The sequence below is a fragment of the Rhamphochromis sp. 'chilingali' genome (genome assembly GCF_963969265.1).
Source record: "Rhamphochromis sp. 'chilingali' genome assembly, chromosome: 7".
Lineage (NCBI taxonomy): Eukaryota > Metazoa > Chordata > Actinopteri > Cichliformes > Cichlidae > Rhamphochromis > Rhamphochromis sp. 'chilingali'.
In genome coordinates, this window is record NC_137934.1 from 14,737,441 (window position 1) to 14,757,123 (window position 19,683).

General features: G+C 42.6%; 2 protein-coding genes and 1 pseudogene across 3 annotated transcripts; 2 read left to right on the forward strand and 1 right to left on the reverse strand.

Annotated features, from left to right (window-relative positions):
- Positions 1-1,381: 1,381 nt before the first annotated feature.
- LOC308399834 (serine/threonine-protein kinase pim-2-like) lies at positions 1,382-3,737 on the forward strand (the record flags this gene model as incomplete). The annotated part of the gene is made up of 8 exons (XM_080887252.1): positions 1,382-1,442; positions 1,835-2,071; positions 2,446-2,540; positions 2,679-2,726; positions 2,811-3,029; positions 3,119-3,299; positions 3,386-3,556; positions 3,646-3,737. The coding sequence occupies 8 exons, from the start codon at positions 1,382-1,384 to the stop codon at positions 3,735-3,737; spliced, it is 1,104 nt and encodes a 367-aa protein (XP_080743378.1).
- Positions 3,738-8,730: 4,993 nt separating this feature from the next.
- LOC308399835 lies at positions 8,731-14,064 on the reverse strand (annotated as a pseudogene). The gene is made up of 9 exons: positions 13,486-14,064; positions 12,859-12,946; positions 12,640-12,757; positions 11,515-11,620; positions 11,243-11,380; positions 10,844-11,047; positions 10,074-10,181; positions 9,682-9,848; positions 8,731-8,998 (listed from the first exon to the last, which is right to left on the reverse strand). The product of its transcript is annotated as an uncharacterized misc_RNA (transcript).
- A 2,765-nt stretch (positions 14,065-16,829) lies between these two features.
- Positions 16,830-19,185, forward strand: LOC308399836 (serine/threonine-protein kinase pim-2-like; the record flags this gene model as incomplete). Its single annotated transcript, XM_080887253.1, has 8 exons — positions 16,830-16,890; positions 17,283-17,519; positions 17,894-17,988; positions 18,127-18,174; positions 18,259-18,477; positions 18,567-18,747; positions 18,834-19,004; positions 19,094-19,185. 8 exons carry the CDS (start codon positions 16,830-16,832, stop codon positions 19,183-19,185), a joined length of 1,104 nt encoding a protein of 367 aa, XP_080743379.1.
- Positions 19,186-19,683: the final 498 nt, after the last annotated feature.

Sequence of the window (19,683 nt, forward strand, 5' to 3'; positions counted from 1 at the left end):
CATGTTTCGCTTTGTTACATTAGAGCCTGTGATGTTTTAAGAGTCTGAATCAGGAGCTGATGACATTACTCTGTAAACTCTCAAAGCACTTTAATAAACAAGCAAACAATTCCACCTCTTGCATTATTGCGTAAAGTTGACAGCGTGTCAGGCAAATAGGCAGGCTCCATCCCTGGCCTCTAGCGACTGTGGAAGTCGCTACAGTAATGTTTGCATCAGTCTATCAGATGAATCCCCTCCAAGTCCAATATTTACATCAGTTACAGTGATAATGCTTGGTGTCTACTTTCAGCCACTGCAGTAGAATGCAAGGAATGAATCTCATTGAAATTGTAGTTGCATTTGCTATTTAATTTAATTGTCATGGATGATACACAGACAACCCAACAGCAAACAGAGGAAAACAATGGGCTTAAATACACAGAGGGATAAATGAGGGAATAAGACACAGGATGAGAGCACAGCTGCGAGAAATCACAAACAGCAAGACCATGGGGAAGGAAAACTGAAAACACTAGTCTAAGGAGCTTAGAAAGAAAACGTCTGGACTTCTTTAAGTTGCTTGAAGACATTCAAGCAAAGTTTAAGTTCTGACGCTTTCTTTCCAAACTCCTTAGACTACGATGACCTAGATGACTGAGAACCTTCACAGACATGAAAACACTAACATAGCACACATGACTATCAAAGTAAAACAGCAAACAAGAGACTTTTACAAAGACACAGAGTTGACACAGAGACATGACTGACTGGGGAGAAATTGGGGAACATGGAAACAAGAATGAATAGATATGACACGTGGGACACAGGGGCAAGGCAAAGTAACAGAAACCTAAAGCCTAAGAATATAACACAAGAAGAAAACAATAAAGAGAACCAAAAACATACATAAGAATAATCAATGAATATAAATGAACAAACACAAAACACTGGGTCACAGACTCAGTACCATGACAGTTAAATGTACATAATAAATACTTTAAATCAGATGACAATGTAGCTGACACTGTGTTTATTAGTGTGTGGTCAACCACAAATCTTCATACTGTCATCCATAGATGAGGTCTTTATACAAATGATGAAAGATAATGAAAGAAACTGTTTAATTGATATGAAATGATTGAATTATATGAAATATTATGGCTTTGTCTGCCAGTGTTTTTCTGTAAACTACTTTGAACTACTGGCAGTCAGTGAAGTCACTGAAAGGCAAGATTCTATGTTGTGTTGCCGTAGTTTCCAGAGTTTACTTATAAAGCTCACTTACAGAATTCAGTTAGAAAAGTCAAGCATTTGAAAGGTGCACATTTGAAGAAGTATTAACTCAATATTAACTCATTACGGTTTACATTTTCGATTTTAAAGGGTCTCCGAAATTACAATGAAAAAGGAAACAAGAAAAATTACCACTCCGGCCGATAAGAAAGATTCAGGAGATCAAGGTAAGTAAAATAATAAAATAAGAACCTGGTAAAATCCAAATCCTAGAAATGTTGACACTGTGTGAATCATTTTTGAAGCAATTGAATCATATGTTTGATTGAAAATAGCTTTAATACAAGATGTCTAATCAAAGGAAGGTTACCGGTCTTTTGGTAAAATAATGTAATAAGTTTATTCTTGGACTCAACAGTAAAAACAGACCAACAAGTGTCATCAAGATCTAAGACTTAGTAAACCTAGTATCAATTCGCACTGGTCAGTTTTTTTAATCCCAAGAATAAACTTGTGATCATTTAAGCAAAAGCAATTTCAAATTCTTTGCCATCAAACTGCTTCCAGTCCTGATGTCGGGGACTCTTTTTCACCACTGTGTTGTTGTCGTCGTTTATAGATTGTAAGAGCAGGACTGCTAAAAGAAAGGCCAGTCCTGAAAAGAAGACCCCAATAAAAAGGAGGAGGGTCGCTGAGCAGGCTGGTCCTTCCACCAGCTCAGATGTGGTCAAAGGAGTGAAGCGCAAGGTTGTGCAAGATGAAGAGGGCACAACAAAGAAAGCAAAGAAGGCTAAACTTCTCGACCATACGAGCGGTGACAAGGAGCAAGCATCCTCCTCGTTGGACTCTGGTAAAGGTAGGCTAATTAGTTGAATAAGGGGGTAGATTAAGTGTGGTTGCTAGGTTTAAGATATTGGTGTTTAGTGTTTGTGTCTATCATCCAGTGAGCTGATGTGCTTTTGGTGTTTTCCACATCTCCAGACTTGAACAACAAACAGGAGTGCACAAAAAATGGCAAAAGAAAGGCCACGGGAGACAACAGAGAGTCACCCAAGAAAAAAAAAAGGAATGTGGACCAGGACAAAAAATCAGTAGCAGACCAAAAACGTAAGTAGCAAGCAGCTTGGGTTTTATATTCAGGGGAAGGGCAGAAGGAACATTTAGGCTACAGAGGAGAGTAATTTGTGTCACAGCTGTAATAAAACAAGATTTGCTGTTTTGTCTGTTCAGGTGAATTCCAAGCCAGATATGTGGAGGAGCACCAGCTCGGAGAAGGAGGCTGCGGAGCAGTGTTTTCTGGCTACCGGATAGAAGATCGTTTTCCAGTAAGTGTTCAGATGATGGTAGTAAGACAGGCAGTAACGCAGATAATGGATAATATCGTAAACTGAGACGTCTGCTGTGTTTCCACCTTTCATTATGTCATACTGAGGAAATGCTCACCAATGCTCTGTGTCTTCTAGGTTGCCATCAAACACATTCCCAAAAATAAAGTCTACTGCAAAGTGGCGGTAAGCGTCCAACACTTGAATTAGTTTCACATTACTGGATTGAATGCGGCGTTCCTCATCATCCACTTTGTTGTAATATTTCAGGATGAAAATGGGAAGATGCTCTCGGTGGAAGTGGCCATTATGCTTAAACTTGCAGGTGAAGCAGAAGGGTCAGTGGGAATATCAGCACCTGTGTCCTTGCTGGAGTGGTTCGACTTTGGCAAAGAGCTGATCCTGGTGCTGGAGAGACCTGTCCCTGCTGTGGACCTGCAAAAATACAAAGCAGAAAATGGAAGAGCTTTACCAGAGGACAAGGCCAAGGTAGGTTGACTGGGAGAGCCTTAGACTGTACAGCATTCAATCAAGGCAGAAAAGCATTAACTCATTATTGTGTTTTTCATCTTTTCCAGGTCATTCTGAAGCAACTAGTTGATGCTGTAAAGGAACTTGAGGAGAAACACATCTTTCATCGGGACATCAAGGGACAAAACATTCTGATTGAGACCGGCTCAGATGTGCCTCGAGTTCGCATCATTGACTTTGGACTGAGCTGCTTTGTTAAACAGCGATCTCTGTATCGCATCTTCTATGGTAACATATTCTGCTCCTGCTTTTCACAGATGTAACAATTTGTGTCTTTTGTTTTAGAAGAAATTGCAATTGTGTCTGTTTGTTAGGCACTCCTCTTCACATCCCTCCCGAGTGGTACATTAGGAGCTGCTACAGGTGTGGACCCACCACGGTGTGGCAAATGGGAGTGGTGTTGTATGAAGCGCTTCATGCACGATACTTTAGTACCGCGAGGTTCCTCACAAAGCAACTGAGCATCAAAAAGCGTCTGTCCACAGGTAAGAAAACTTCACACTTCCACATTCACTGATGCCTTGGATCACTAGAACTATCATCTTCATCTTTTTGATCTTTTCTTTCTTTCAAGAATGCCGGAATTTCTTGGACGCATGTTTAGCTATAGTCCCGGAGAAGCGCCCAACACTGGAGGAGCTCCAGCTTCACCCCTGGCTAAGATAACACACACAAACACACAATTCACACCTTATCATGTAAGTGTGATACATTGTAGTAACTTCCTTTCTTTTTTCTGTTGGACAGGAATAGATAGAGTGGGTCAATCTTAAAAAATAAATAAATAAAAATTTAGCTTTTTCGGAGTTCCTGTAACCCCCCCAGCCATCCCAGGAAAGGGGATCTCTCTTTGAATGGGCTTTCCCGAGGTTTCTTCCCATCGATCTGGCCCCCTGGGGAGTTTTTCCTCGTCTTCATAGAGAGCTTGGGCTGGGTCAGGAGCTCCATCAAAACTGTCTTTATTTGATGACATTAAAGTCATCAAATAAAGATGTGTTTTACTTAAAGTAAAATTTGATCAAAATAAAACTTGTTTAATTCATCTTTGCTGAAGATTCTCCTTCATTACTATTTTGTTTTGTTTTTTTTTACCCATGGTGCATTTTGACAAATAAGAAAACTGAATCAGGTTAAAGTGTGCACAAAGACAGTCACACTGCAAATGATCTGAAGACTTGCATCTGTTGCTCTAACCCCCAACTAGTTTAGACAGATTTCCTGGTTCTACCAGAGGTTTTTTCCTTCAAGAAGGGAGTTTTTCCTTCCCACTGTTGCTGAGTGTTTGCTCATAGTGGGTTGTAAAAGCATAAAAGTTAATAAGAGGCATTCATAGCAGAGTTATCACAGAGGGAACTATATAGCTTAAATGTACAATTTCTACAGGACGAATTATAACTTCATTATGTATAAAAGCTCCTGTGGATAATTACTCCTATTTGTAACTTTACACAAGAGAAAGTTTGCTGTCACACTATTTATAACAGGTTGGGTTTTGTCCTCTGAGTTGAGCCTTTGGTTGCAGTTTATTGAAGAATTTCCTCTAAAGTAGCTGTTGATAAAGATTTAAGGTCCTGTTTATATACAGAAATATGCTTTAGTTCATGTTTTTTTACATGTCTGCCTCAGTGGATCAGTAGAAGATCTGGCACAGGAAACTAGATGATGAAAAAAGGTTACGAATACACATATATATCTATATAGATACAGATATACTCATGGTGGGTTCACGCCCTCGGCCCACGCCCCTCTGAGGAGGAAACACCTGGGCCTCATCAGTGCAGCCAGCATTTAAGCCAGGGAGTGGCTTCTACTCATCGCTGGATCGTTGTGTGTGACTCGCGTCAGTGCAGCCCGGCTCTGAGCAAGTTCTCATTTGCTTCCCTGTGCAAAACCTCTAACGTGTGTTTCCTTCTGTACATAGATCCCCTGGACCCGACTCTGCATTCCCCGAGCGGATTCCCTTTTTGTGTGAGTGTTTGGAGAGAGAGTCAGAAGAGGAGCAAGTGTCTTTTCCCTACCTGGATTTCCCCGGAGCCTTTTCCCTGTCACCGCTTTGTATATAGCACTATCCCCTGCACTGTTTGTATATACACCTGGTGGAACTGTAATAAATACTGACTGTGCCTCTGAGTCCTGCATGTGAGTCCTCAAGCGAACCGTGACACCCACACAGATGAGAGCTTAGCAGTGAAGCTCTCTCTTAAAATTTGAGTTATAAAGTCAGAAGTTATCACTGACAGAGATCCATGTTCTTTTAACATAAGAAAGAATATTTGCTGAAATTGACATTAATCCAAGCCCTTAAAACGCCATTTTGGATTAAGCATTTCCTTTTAGAAAAGTCTTCAATGAGCAGGAAGCTCCAGTACTGAAAAAAGAAGCCAACATCAACTGCTAAACGTGCTAAAAGTAAGTAAGTCCCTGTAGACTCCTATGATCAAAACACATACAGTATAAAAGTTATAGGTTACAGATCTGAAAAGTAAAACAAATGTCAAAGTGCAAAAAGACTTATGGTCCCATAGAAGTCTATTCCATTTGCCTGGAATTAGGTGAACACCTTTGTGACAAATTTAATGGCTCAGTCATTTGTTTCATGTCATATTTAATAAAAGACTGACATGGTGGCATGTTGAATTGTCCATTTTGCACATATTTGGTCATTCTAAGCGTCAGAAGGGGAAAGATCATTCTGGGAATGCCTACTGGCGAAGGATGTGTGACTGACAAGTCCAGTGTGTGAAGTTTAACTACAGTCTAAGGAGCGTGGAAAGAAAAGCATCTGGACTTCTTTAAGTTTCTTGAAGATGTTTCACCTCTCATCTGAGAAGCTTCTTCAGTTCAGAATTTCTTCAGAGAACTGAAGAAGCTTCTTGAATGAGAGGTGAAACGCTCTTCAAGAAGCTTAAAGAAGTCCAGATGCTTTTCTTTCCAAGCTCCTTAGACTACGATGACCTGAACGACTGAGAACCTTAACAGACAGTTCTTCCCTTCATTCATCATGCCTGATTTCAAAACACCAAGATGGCAGTCGTGAAAACACTCATCTTGAGTCTTCATGGGACTACGGTGAGATCAGTTATGCCTCTTATGATGCTGTCCCAGACTTCAAAGCAGTATAAAATATGTTTGCATCCTGTAACAACTCCCACTTCCCTCATTACCTTCTGTGTATTTATAGTTTTGTATGACTTCTTATGTTCCTGTTAATAAAGACCTGCCTTTGAGTTCATTCCCGTGTGTCTAGAGCCGTGCATTTGGGTCCTCTCTTGCCTTCACACAGCCGCCGCACGACAGAACGACGCAACCACGAAATGGACCCAGCAGGCTCCGCCCGTGAGGGAGATATTCTCCGTGTACAGAGTCTGGTGCAACGAATAACCCGCGCCTCGGACTCACGGACAATTTCCGTCGGACTTAACGCCATAAAGGCAATAATCGAGGGAAACCCTTTCCTTCACCAGCTCACCTGCTATGAGGGCTTTATTGACGAACTGAGCCGAGCCAAGGAGGCATTACAAGCTCGTGAGCTGGCAGACAGTGTCTGTTCCCGGGATTCCACACCACAGCGACTGCAGACGGAGATCTCCGCCAGTCAGCCGCCGCAGCAGCAGCGAACTAAGCTCGCCGCGACGGCATCGCAGCAGCAGACGGGGCTCTCGGTATCGCAACAGCGGCTGCTAAAACGAGAGGGTTTTTTGGCGCTGCTGCCGCGGAGCCCTTCTCCATCCCCTCTCAGCTCTGACCGTCGCTCTCCCGCTGCTTTCCTAGCAGCGATGAGGTCGGATGATGAAGAGGAGACCGTCACCCCCGCATCATCACCGGTTTCCCCCGTCACCTCCGTTCCCTCATCAAGGAGGAGACGCCGTCGCCGGTCCTCTCCTCAGCCGGATTCCGGGACTACTGAGCAGCCGGCTGGGGTGAGTGACAAAGACACTCTTTCTGTTCACTCTGAGGCTAGTTCTCACTACTCTGAATGCAGGAATGCAAACTCTGTGACTCTTGCCGTAGGCTCTAAAGGCTCACGATCTGTAAATGTTGAATCCGAACCCGAACTTCTTATGAACCGTTGTACTGCCCGGAGGGTCAACTCAGAGACCGTTTCTCCTACGTTTGGACTCATATTTGAGAAAGATTATCCTTCGCTAGTGTTTCCTAGGTCTGAAAACTTGAAGTCAGCATTTCCTGAGTTAGAGACACCTGCTTCTGTGCCCTTTACCTGTGTGTCTGCTGAGAATGATTGTTTTGCAGTTAAGCTCACCACTGGGGCTTTAAAACCTGCCTCCTTAGATGTTAAAGCAGTAAAATCCAAGACTGTAAATGTTCCTGTGATAGCTCGACCCCAGCTCGTTACTTCTGAGCCATCACCCCAGGGGAAAGTCCATTCTGACGTATTTACTGATTCGAATGTTCTTGAGTCAGGGGGCTCTACACCCACCACTGTTTTCCCTAGGTTTACTGCTTCCAGCGATCCGGAGGTAAAAGACTTTGTTTCATCTGCCTCTCCGGTGCACAGACCTATGTTTACATCGGCTATTAACCCCTCCTCTGTCAGTATAAGCATGGTTAGCTCCGAAGAAAGAAGCTCTAAGACTGTTGGTGCATCAGCTGATCACATTTCTCTAGAGTCTGTAAACACTGAAGGTGGTGCATTAGTGCCTGTAAGCTACAGCTTTAGCACACTTAACGCTATGAAGTCAGAGCGCTGTTCCTCATCCGCTCACTCAGGGCAGGGAATTGATCTCTTGCAGACTGTTCTTTCTAGGCCCGCCTCCCAGGCCCCTTGCGTTCTAGGGATAGCTGCGGCCCAGCACTCCCCTGCACCTATCTCAGTTCCCCAGGTGAGGGGGGCTGGCGCCCAGCTGGTCCCTGTTCCGGTTTCCGGGTCGACTGAGGCTCTGCTGGTCTCTGCACCCGTATCAGCTCCTCGGGTGGGGACAGCAGCCGCCCAGTCCCTGCCGAAATCTGTGCCAACCACTGAGGTGGGGCCCGCCAGGACCCAGCCGATCTCTGCACCTGTACCTGCTCCTCAGGTGGGAGCGACTGGTGTCCAGCAGGTGCCTGCACCTTTCATCCGCATTGTAGGCTCAGGGGACCCGACACCACCACCTGTCCAACATTCGCTCCCACAACCATCATTACACTCAGCTGCACAGGATGCTCCTCAGTCAGTCAGTCAGCCTTCTCCTCAGTGTACAGTCCAGCCTTCTCCCCAACCGCCATTACTACCACTAGTTCAGTTTGCTACCCAGTCTCCCTCAGTTCAATCTGTAGCTCTGCCTCCTGTGTCCCCGCTGGCTCTGTCTCCTGTGTCCCCCGCACCTCAGTCAGCTACCCCACCACAAGCTCAATTTTCACCTCTACCATCACTTCAGTCATCAGTTCAGTCTGCCACTCAGTCGCCCGTAGCTCCATCATCCACACCATCACCCGCTTCTCTTCCACCACAACCATCACGACACTCAGCCATTCAGGCTGCTGCTCAGTCAGTCATTCAACCTGTAGTCCTGTCATTAATGCACTCCTTAGCTGAACCATTAGCACAGTCACCGTTAACTCAGTCATCCACTCCACCGCCCACTCCACTGTCACCACAACCATTACTACAGCCATCAGTTTGGTCCCCTGTAGCAGTTTGGTCTTCTGGTCAGCTTAACATTCAGCCAGGGGTCCCGATACCCTCTGGCGCTACATCAGCTCCGGCTGGAAGCTCGGATGAGCCCATCCAGCACTCCGCGGCTTCCACGCTGCCACCTGCCTTGTCCGCTGGGGGTTCTGGAGAGCCCAGCCAGCCCTTCCTCGTCTCCGCTGGAGGGTTCGAGGGGCCCGGCCTCCGGTCCCGCTCTGTAGCCGCCGCCTTCCACACGGCCGGCCTCCGGATCTGTTCTGCCGCCGTTGCCGTCCGCAAGGGCTGTCTGGAGTCAGCCCTTGAGGGGGGGGTATTGTCATGGTCCTGGGTCATTTTGACCCAGTGTTCTCAGTTTTCCTGTGGTTTTGTATTTTGTTCCTTATGTCCATTGGATTGTTTGGTTTGGTAGTTGGATTCCCCCTGTGTCCATGCTTTTATTGTGGTGTTTGTTCTGGTACCGTGTTCCCGTCCGTTGTGTTCTGTGTTCTCCTCATCCCCTCGTATTCATCCTTGTTCTCTGCCTCTCTCTCTGTGCTCATCTCTGTGTACTGTGTTGTGTTTAAGGTCCACATCTTGGTGTCAGTATTTTCAGTTTCGTGTCCTCCCTGCTCGGTCATGAGTAATTGTCTTCAGCTGTGTTCCCCGTGTGTTCCCACTTCCCTCATTACCTTCTGTGTATTTATGTCAGAGTGTCCCTTTGTTCTGTGTTGCGTCATCCTTCTAGGTTGTGTGCATTTCCCGTGTCTTCCCAGCGCCTCAGCTTTAGTTTCTCCCAGTATAGTTTTGTATGACTTCTTATGTTCCTGTTAATAAAGACCTGCCTTTGAGTTCATTCCCGTGTGTCTAGAGCCGTGCAATTGGGTCCTCTCTTGCCTTCACACAGCCGCCGCATGACAGTTAATACTTCTCATGGATATCTCAGATCTCCATCACAAATAAAATAATAAAGGGCCATAATAAGAGTTAGAAATCCATTGTTACCGCTCAAGCTCCAGTCTGGCCCTCTCCTCCTCCAGCCGAGCCTGGATCTCCATATTAAGGGCAACTTCCAGCTGCTGCTGTGTCAGCTCCAGCTCCCTGATCCTCTTCTTCTGTTGTTCAGCCTCCTTTTCCTTCACCTGCATCTCAGCCTGCATGCTGTCTTTTATCTATGCACACACACACAGCTACATAAACAGATGCACCAACAGAGCGGTATAAACTGACCTATTCCTGAATCACCTTTTCCTGGACTGTCATAACCATTTTTCCAAATCATTAAAGATGTGAATTTTATAATGACAGTCAACATTTTGCTGCAGTTCTCAAAGATCAAAGTCAAGGAGAAAAGACTCTGTACATAATTGGTGTCAAGTGGAAAACTTTTTTTTTACCATCTCAGCCTCTTTCAGCTGTCTTTCCAGTTCCATCTGCACCTCCCTCTGCTTCCTCCGCTCTCTCTCCTCTGCCTCCCTTCGGCGAGTTTCCAGTTCCCGAGCATGCTGTGAAACAGATGAAAGAGCCATTGTTTGGTTTGTGTTTTCACCTCTATCCAGCAGGTGACACTAGGCCATCAGCTTCGAGGTTCAACGTATTGTGCTTTCAGCGGTGCTCTTCTTGATAACTTGGTTGAAGTAAGTGGGTATTTGAGTTCATGTTGCTTTCCTTACAGCTGTAAGTAATCTGCTCATTCCGCTTTTGATCTTTGGCACCAACAAGTGATTTTTTTCCCAGAGAAGTGCTGCTCACAGGAGATTTCCTCTATTTCAGACCATTTTCTATAAACCGGTTAGATGGTTGTACAGTTTCTGAAATACTCAGACAAGCCTGTCCGACACAAACAACAATGCATGTTCAAAGTCATTTAAATCCCATTTGACCTTCAGCAGGTCATCTTATTAATGTATACATGCCTAAATGCACTGAGCTGCTGCCATGTGATAGGCTGATTAGGTATTTGACCTAATGAGCAGCTCAACAGGTGTATCTAACAAAAATGTGGCCAGTGAGTGTACATGGTACTTTTTAAATGGACAAAATGAACTGCACTGGCAGCTGCCCAGTGCCACTATGACTTAGTTAAATAATCACTACCATGGATAGTTTGGTGCATGATGTAATTAAATAAATATTACAAAAAAAGATTCTTATAGCCCTCACTTACCTTGATAATGTTTTCAATCTCTAAGTCCTGTTTGTCTTTCTCTTTTTCTGTCTTCTCTGTCTCATGGATAGTCGAGTCATCAGATTGGCTGCCCCTGCTGCTGCAGCTGCTGCGGGCGCTCCGGCTGCGTTCCCGCTGACTGTTTTCCCGCTGGATCCGTCTCTTCAGTTTGAGTTCATGGTGAAGGGAAGACTTTCCCTCACTCTGAAGACGGAGGGCAGTTTGAATGGCTGAATACCAGATGTAAAATCTTGGGTATACTTTCCATTTAACTTTCCGAGTCAGACTGAATAGGATGGGTTATCTTTTAAAAATGAGGACTGGTGTAGCTTTACAGAGTAATTGAATACATGTTTCGGAAAATATGTTAATCCCTTTTGGATAAAGTGGCTGACTGACCTCCACCTGCCGGAGCACCTCTCTGAGAGGTTCAGTAGCCGATGCCATCAGCTCAGTATGGAACGCACCACTGACTGGGAGAGTTTTGGTCCGCATGAACTTTAGGCGCCGAGAGTTTTCCTGGAGGAAATCCAGAGCCTGAGAAGTCAAAGAAGACAGCAGAAATGACAAGAGCAGCTCTAACAACTTTTTTGATGGTTGAGAGAAGACAGAAAAGAGAACACAATAGATTCACGGTATATTAAAGCAGCAAGAATATATGAATGCATTACCTGCTGGTGCCCTGCAATAACCCTGCCATCTGGAAAAAGCTAGTTGGCCACAGAGCACACAGGATTCTCCATCCCCAGACTCTTGCAGTGCTCTTTTGCCTGCAGACTAGGGCTGCCACAAACGATTATTTTGATAGTCGACTAGTCACCGATTATTTTTGCGATTAGTCGACTAATCAGATCATCATCCATTGGATGTAAAACGTTCAGCTTATTGCACCAGCAGCATCTGCTCTTATATAACTATCATTAGCTTACAGCTTTAAGTGTTTAAGGTATGTGCTAACTAAAAATAAAGACAAGATGATAGTTTATTAAATTTTAATGAAATTTGCAGATTGTTTCGGTGAAGTTTAATAAACTCCTTGCTATCTAAAATATAACAGGACACCGGAGAATATTCTCGAGCATCTCACACTTCTGATAATCAGCTGTCTGCTTGACGTTTATTCAGCTGTGTAAAAACTATAACTTTAATCTCAGCAAAACAGATTTACTCAGGAACAAATAAAATACTAAAATAAGCCAAACAATAACATTTTTAAGTTATCTAAGTGACTTATATATCATGTTTAACCTGAGCAGCGAAAGACAGCGGTGTGTTTGAAAACGATCTGCCGGGAGTCCGGTGTTCTCACAGCTCTAGTGAGCCTTGCCCCGGCTAGCTATCGAGCTAGTGGGTAACAGACGTCTCCGAAAACATCGGAGCGCTTTTGAAAATATGTGGTGTCTTGATAAACTGAGCAGATATTTGAGGTTTACACAGCTACATTCTCGCCTGAAAATATGTTAAACGTTTATTTTGTGACCCAGAAAGAATAATAAGAGTAATATTAAAACTAACTAGCTGCCGCCATTGTTGGAAACTGAGCTAGGCCGCGCTATGAATTCTGGGACACCGCTTCTTCTTCTTCTTCGGGGTTTAACGGCAGCTGGCATCCTTGTATATGCAGTGCTGCCATCTTCTGTTTCAGTCCGTTATTACACTCTTAAATCCTACTACTTATTCCTGCGTCTTTTGTGATCTTACAAAGCTTCAAACGCCGCCTCGACTATTAAATCAGTCGTCGACGATTTTGATAGTCGACGTAATCGTGACTAGTCGACTAATCGTGGCAGCCCTACTGCAGACAGGCATAATTATACTGAGCCTGAGGTCTACCAGTGACTGACAGCATCCCACTGGGAACCAGTTCTGAGGCCTTCTGCATAGTCTCCGCTCGCACCTTCACTGCATACAAAGCTAGAAGATGCATAAGGAGTAAATACAGAATATTAACCAAAGTTGTGATTAAAACACCTTTTACAAGTGCACAAAAAAACCCAAAAAAGAAATCTTTCTACCTTCTGCAAAGTTCATTGCCCCAGAAAAGACAAGAGCAGCAAATTCTCCGACACTGAAACCTGCAGCAGCGACACACATCTCAATGGCCTGTGTACAGCAGGAAACAAGTCAAAAAAAAAATAAAAAAATAAAAATGTAACAGCCTCCCGATTATGACCGATATATCATTTATGTCACTGATACATCCGTAACTGAAATTAACTCAGAACAATTTGTTTATTTTTTTAAATGGTCATTCAGAATCAGAAGATTATTTACGGTGATGTTTTTGGTGGGAGTGAAACAACAATCTACTGATAAAAACAATAAAAACAAGATGTGATAATAAGAAATAACCACTGTTGGAAGCCTTATTTACTCTACCGCCTTAATCAAGGGGCAGTAATTAAAGTTGAAATGAGAAACTTTGCATTTGAAAGATGCTCTTCTACTGGGCACTCAAAATGCTTTCTTACAACAAGCATCATTCATCCACACCTTCATACATAATGTGCGCACATTTTAAATATAAATTAATATTACTGTAGCAGTATTTAAAAAAAAAAAAAAAAAGATAAAATGGCCACATTTAAGAAGGCAGGACCTGCAGTTATTGTCCTTTTTCCAGACATTTATCTGGCACTTACTTTGGGGTTTTCTTGGTTGAGTCTCTCCACAGCAGCCAGGGAGGTGACAAACACCGCCGGCTGACAGTGAACCGTTTTCTGCAGCTCGTCCTCGGGGCCCTCCAGACACAGAGACAGCAGGTCGTAACCCAGGATCTTCTGGGCTACGGTGAACATTTCTTTAACGTTGGGGTATTTTAAAAGTCCTCTGCCCATGCCCACAAACTGGCTGCCCTGACCGGGGAAGAGGAGCACGGAGCAGCCGCTGGGGTCTTTTTTGGGTCTCCGCTGAGGCGCCGCGGCTGGCTCGCTGTTCGGGGGAGAAGCGGGAACTTCAGCCGGAGAAGGGTAATCTCCAGCCGTGGAACCGGGCTTGTTGGTGGACAGCGTCCTGCTCAGAGAGACCAGCGACCTGACCTTCCCTCTGGAAGATGCTGCCATCCTGACTGCCACTGATGCCAACATGAGCTGTTCCTCATCCAACGACGTGTCTGCGGATGAAATAAGACGCACAGCCCGCCCGGACAAACTGTAATCACCGAAAGAGTCAACTTTGCTTGAACTCAACTCTGACATCTGCTCGGCATGACACCTCACAGGGAGACGAAAAGAATATTCAGAATACAATTGACAAATGCAAAAAAAACCTCTAAACCATTGACTACAGAGAGATTTAACGTTGTTCGGCAGGATAATGTTGACCAAGGTTGAATCTTTGTCCAGTTTAATCTATCCAGCTTATTCCCTAGCCATCCCACCAAGAATTATAAAAGACATAAATAAGGCGAATTTTAATTTCATATGGAAAAATAAACATCATTATATTAGTAACAGGGACTTGATAAAAGATTATGAAGAGGGGGGTTTAAAAGCAATCGATTTTGAAATAATGAATGGCATTTTAAAGATTAATTGGCTACGATCTTTCTTGAAAAATGATAATGAGATGTGGTTCTTGATGCCATCTCTTATTTTCAACAAAGTTGGGGGGATCCTTTTAGTATGTGATTTTGACATTTCTAAACTACCCATAAAACTTTCCAAATTTCATCAACAAGTTTTGTTAAATTGTAAATTAATGTTTAAACATAACTTTAGTCCCCACAATGTTCCATTGTGGAATAATAGGGTGATATTGAATCGGGGGAAATCTATGTTTGTGGACGAATGGATGACAAAACAAATTTGGTCTGTGACACATATAATGGATGAAAATGGAGATATACTTGAATTAAACAGGCTTAATGAGAAATATGACATGAGTTGCTCGTTCGAGCTCTATAAAAAGGTTTCACAGAATATCCCAACAGTCCTTGTAAATACAATAAAGAACAATTTTTCAAATATACAGACTACAAATTTACATAAAGTTAAACTAGATGGTCTTGACTTGGTAAATGGAAAATGCAATAATCCATTTTTGAGGAGGTATTTGGTTAACACCTTATATCCAGGTAGGACAAAATTCTCCCTGTTCCATAAATCTCTTAAGCTAATAAATAAGCCCCAAGCAATCAAATTGCATAGATTTTTAGAAGAGTTTGATTTTTCTTAGCCCCTTATTTAAGTTATGTGTCTTGTTTATGGAACCTCACTTTTAGAGATTTTATGATCCCCCCTGTCTTCTTTATTTCTGTTCCTTGTTTTTCATTCTTTTTTTTATTGTTATTTATTTTTGTATTGGTTATTCATCTTTTTATATTATTATTATGTAGCTGTGTGAATATGGATGTGTATGTATGCATGTGTATATGCATATATATGTATGTGTATGTATATATATGTATGTGTATGTGTATATGTGTGTGTGTGTGTGTGTGTGTGTATGTATGTTTACTTTCAGTTATTGTCGATTTCATTGTGGTGTACAGGAGATGTGATTCTGTTCTGATTGATTTAATATGTCGCTTGTCTCTTTGAGATTGTCATTGTTATTGTTCTAAATAAAGTTCATTTAAAAAACAAAACAAAACAAAAAACCTCACAGGGAGACGCCATGTTGTTTATACGGAGTTTATTCTCGTCTTCTTCCGGTTGACGTTCAGGCTCTCTCACGGTGCAGCGCCACCTCAGGTCAAATTATGTCATGCTCTAATGTATCGTGTTTTTCTTTTCTGTGCTTTAATTTGTCTACAAAGTGAAAATAACCATAAGAGCTTTTAAGTATACACAGACATGCGCTTCTTAAATTTAGCTTAATTGGCTCCACAGGTAGGAAGTAAAAAAGTAAAAAAAAAAACTTCCTTGCTGTACTTAATTTTTACTCCCTACATTTTTAAACAAATATCTGTAGTTTCCACTCCGTATTTTTGACAGAGAGGAGGGCTGGGTAGCCGTAGTTTTTTTTGACCGCTGCGCTGCACAACATGTTTCGCTTTGTTACATTAGAGCCTGTGATGTTTTAAGAGTCTGAATCAGGAGCTGATGACATTACTCTGTAAACTCTCAAAGCACTTTAATAAACAAGCAAACAATTCCACCTCTTGCATTATTGCGTAAAGTTGACAGCGTGTCAGGCAAATAGGCAGGCTCCATCCCTGGCCTCTAGCGACTGTGGAAGTCGCTACAGTAATGTTTGCATCAGTCTATCAGATGAATCCCCTCCAAGTCCAATATTTACATCAGTTACAGTGATAATGCTTGGTGTCTACTTTCAGCCACCGCAGTAGAATGCCAGGAATGAATCTCATTGAAATTGTAGTTGCATTTGCTATTTAATTTAATTGTCATGGATGATACACAGACAACCCAACAGCAAACAGAGGAAAACAATGGGCCACGTGGGACACAGGGGCAAGGCAAAGTAACAGAAACCTAAAGCCTAAGAATATAACACAAGAAGAAAACAATAAAGAGAACCAAAAACATACATAAGAATAATCAATGAATATAAATGAACAAACACAAAACACTGGGTCACAGACTCAGTACCATGACAGTTAAATGTACATAATAAATACTTTAAATCAGATGACAATGTAGCTGACACTGTGTTTATTAGTGTGTGGTCAACCACAAATCTTCATACTGTCATCCATAGATGAGGTCTTTATACAAATGATGAAAGATAATGAAAGAAACTGTTTAATTGATATGAAATGATTGAATTATATGAAATATTATGGCTTTGTCTGCCAGAGTGTTTTTCTGTAAACTACTTTGAACTACTGGCAGTCAGTGAAGTCACTGAAAGGCAAGATTCTATGTTGTGTTGCCGTAGTTTCCAGAGTTTACTTATAAAGCTCACTTACAGAATTCAGTTAGAAAAGTCAAGCATTTGAAAGGTGCACATTTGAAGAAGTATTAACTCAATATTAACTCATTACGGTTTACATTTTCGATTTTAAAGGGTCTCCGAAATTACAATGAAAAAGGAAACAAGAAAAATTACCACTCCGGCCGATAAGAAAGATTCAGGAGATCAAGGTAAGTAAAATAATAAAATAAGAACCTGGTAAAATCCAAATCCTAGAAATGTTGACACTGTGTGAATCATTTTTGAAGCAATTGAATCATATGTTTGATTGAAAATAGCTTTAATACAAGATGTCTAATCAAAGGAAGGTTACCGGTCTTTTGGTAAAATAATGTAATAAGTTTATTCTTGGACTCAACAGTAAAAACAGACCAACAAGTGTCATCAAGATCTAAGACTTAGTAAACCTAGTATCAATTCGCACTGGTCAGTTTTTTTAATCCCAAGAATAAACTTGTGATCATTTAAGCAAAAGCAATTTCAAATTCTTTGCCATCAAACTGCTTCCAGTCCTGATGTCGGGGACTCTTTTTCACCACTGTGTTGTTGTCGTCGTTTATAGATTGTAAGAGCAGGACTGCTAAAAGAAAGGCCAGTCCTGAAAAGAAGACCCCAATAAAAAGGAGGAGGGTCGCTGAGCAGGCTGGTCCTTCCACCAGCTCAGATGTGGTCAAAGGAGTGAAGCGCAAGGTTGTGCAAGATGAAGAGGGCACAACAAAGAAAGCAAAGAAGGCTAAACTTCTCGACCATACGAGCGGTGACAAGGAGCAAGCATCCTCCTCGTTGGACTCTGGTAAAGGTAGGCTAATTAGTTGAATAAGGGGGTAGATTAAGTGTGGTTGCTAGGTTTAAGATATTGGTGTTTAGTGTTTGTGTCTATCATCCAGTGAGCTGATGTGCTTTTGGTGTTTTCCACATCTCCAGACTTGAACAACAAACAGGAGTGCACAAAAAATGGCAAAAGAAAGGCCACGGGAGACAACAGAGAGTCACCCAAGAAAAAAAAAAGGAATGTGGACCAGGACAAAAAATCAGTAGCAGACCAAAAACGTAAGTAGCAAGCAGCTTGGGTTTTATATTCAGGGGAAGGGCAGAAGGAACATTTAGGCTACAGAGGAGAGTAATTTGTGTCACAGCTGTAATAAAACAAGATTTGCTGTTTTGTCTGTTCAGGTGAATTCCAAGCCAGATATGTGGAGGAGCACCAGCTCGGAGAAGGAGGCTGCGGAGCAGTGTTTTCTGGCTACCGGATAGAAGATCGTTTTCCAGTAAGTGTTCAGATGATGGTAGTAAGACAGGCAGTAACGCAGATAATGGATAATATCGTAAACTGAGACGTCTGCTGTGTTTCCACCTTTCATTATGTCATACTGAGGAAATGCTCACCAATGCTCTGTGTCTTCTAGGTTGCCATCAAACACATTCCCAAAAATAAAGTCTACTGCAAAGTGGCGGTAAGCGTCCAACACTTGAATTAGTTTTACATTACTGGATTGAATGCGGCGTTCCTCATCATCCACTTTGTTGTAATATTTCAGGATGAAAATGGGAAGATGCTCTCGGTGGAAGTGGCCATTATGCTTAAACTTGCAGGTGAAGCAGAAGGGTCAGTGGGAATATCAGCACCTGTGTCCTTGCTGGAGTGGTTCGACTTTGGCAAAGAGCTGATCCTGGTGCTGGAGAGACCTGTCCCTGCTGTGGACCTGCAAAAATACAAAGCAGAAAATGGAAGAGCTTTACCAGAGGACAAGGCCAAGGTAGGTTGACTGGGAGAGCCTTAGACTGTACAGCATTCAATCAAGGCAGAAAAGCATTAACTCATTATTGTGTTTTTCATCTTTTCCAGGTCATTCTGAAGCAACTAGTTGATGCTGTAAAGGAACTTGAGGAGAAACACATCTTTCATCGGGACATCAAGGGACAAAACATTCTGATTGAGACCGGCTCAGATGTGCCTCGAGTTCGCATCATTGACTTTGGACTGAGCTGCTTTGTTAAACAGCGATCTCTGTATCGCATCTTCTATGGTAACATATTCTGCTCCTGCTTTTCACAGATGTAACAATTTGTGTCTTTTGTTTTAGAAGAAATTGCAATTGTGTCTGTTTGTTAGGCACTCCTCTTCACATCCCTCCCGAGTGGTACATTAGGAGCTGCTACAGGTGTGGACCCACCACGGTGTGGCAAATGGGAGTGGTGTTGTATGAAGCGCTTCATGCACGATACTTTAGTACCGCGAGGTTCCTCACAAAGCAACTGAGCATCAAAAAGCGTCTGTCCACAGGTAAGAAAACTTCACACTTCCAGATTCACTGATGCCTTGGATCACTAGAACTATCATCTTCATCTTTTTGATCTTTTCTTTCTTTCAAGAATGCCGGAATTTCTTGGACGCATGTTTAGCTATAGTCCCGGAGAAGCGCCCAACACTGGAGGAGCTCCAGCTTCACCCCTGGCTAAGATAACACACACAAACACACAATTCACACCTTATCATGTAAGTGTGATACATTGTAGTAACTTCCTTTCTTTTTTCTGTTGGACAGGAATAGATAGAGTGGGTCAATCTTAAAAAATAAATAAATAAAAATTTAGCTTTTTCGGAGTTCCTGTAACCCCCCCAGCCATCCCAGGAAAGGGGATCTCTCTTTGAATGGGCTTTCCCGAGGTTTCTTCCCATCGATCTGGCCCCCTGGGGAGTTTTTCCTCGTCTTCATAGAGAGCTTGGGCTGGGTCAGGAGCTCCATCAAAACTGTCTTTATTTGATGACATTAAAGTCATCAAATAAAGATGTGTTTTACTTAAAGTAAAATTTGATCAAAATAAAACTTGTTTAATTCATCTTTGCTGAAGATTCTCCTTCATTACTATTTTGTTTTGTTTTTTTTACCCATGGTGCATTTTGACAAATAAGAAAACTGAATCAGGTTAAAGTGTGCACAAAGACAGTCACACTGCAAATG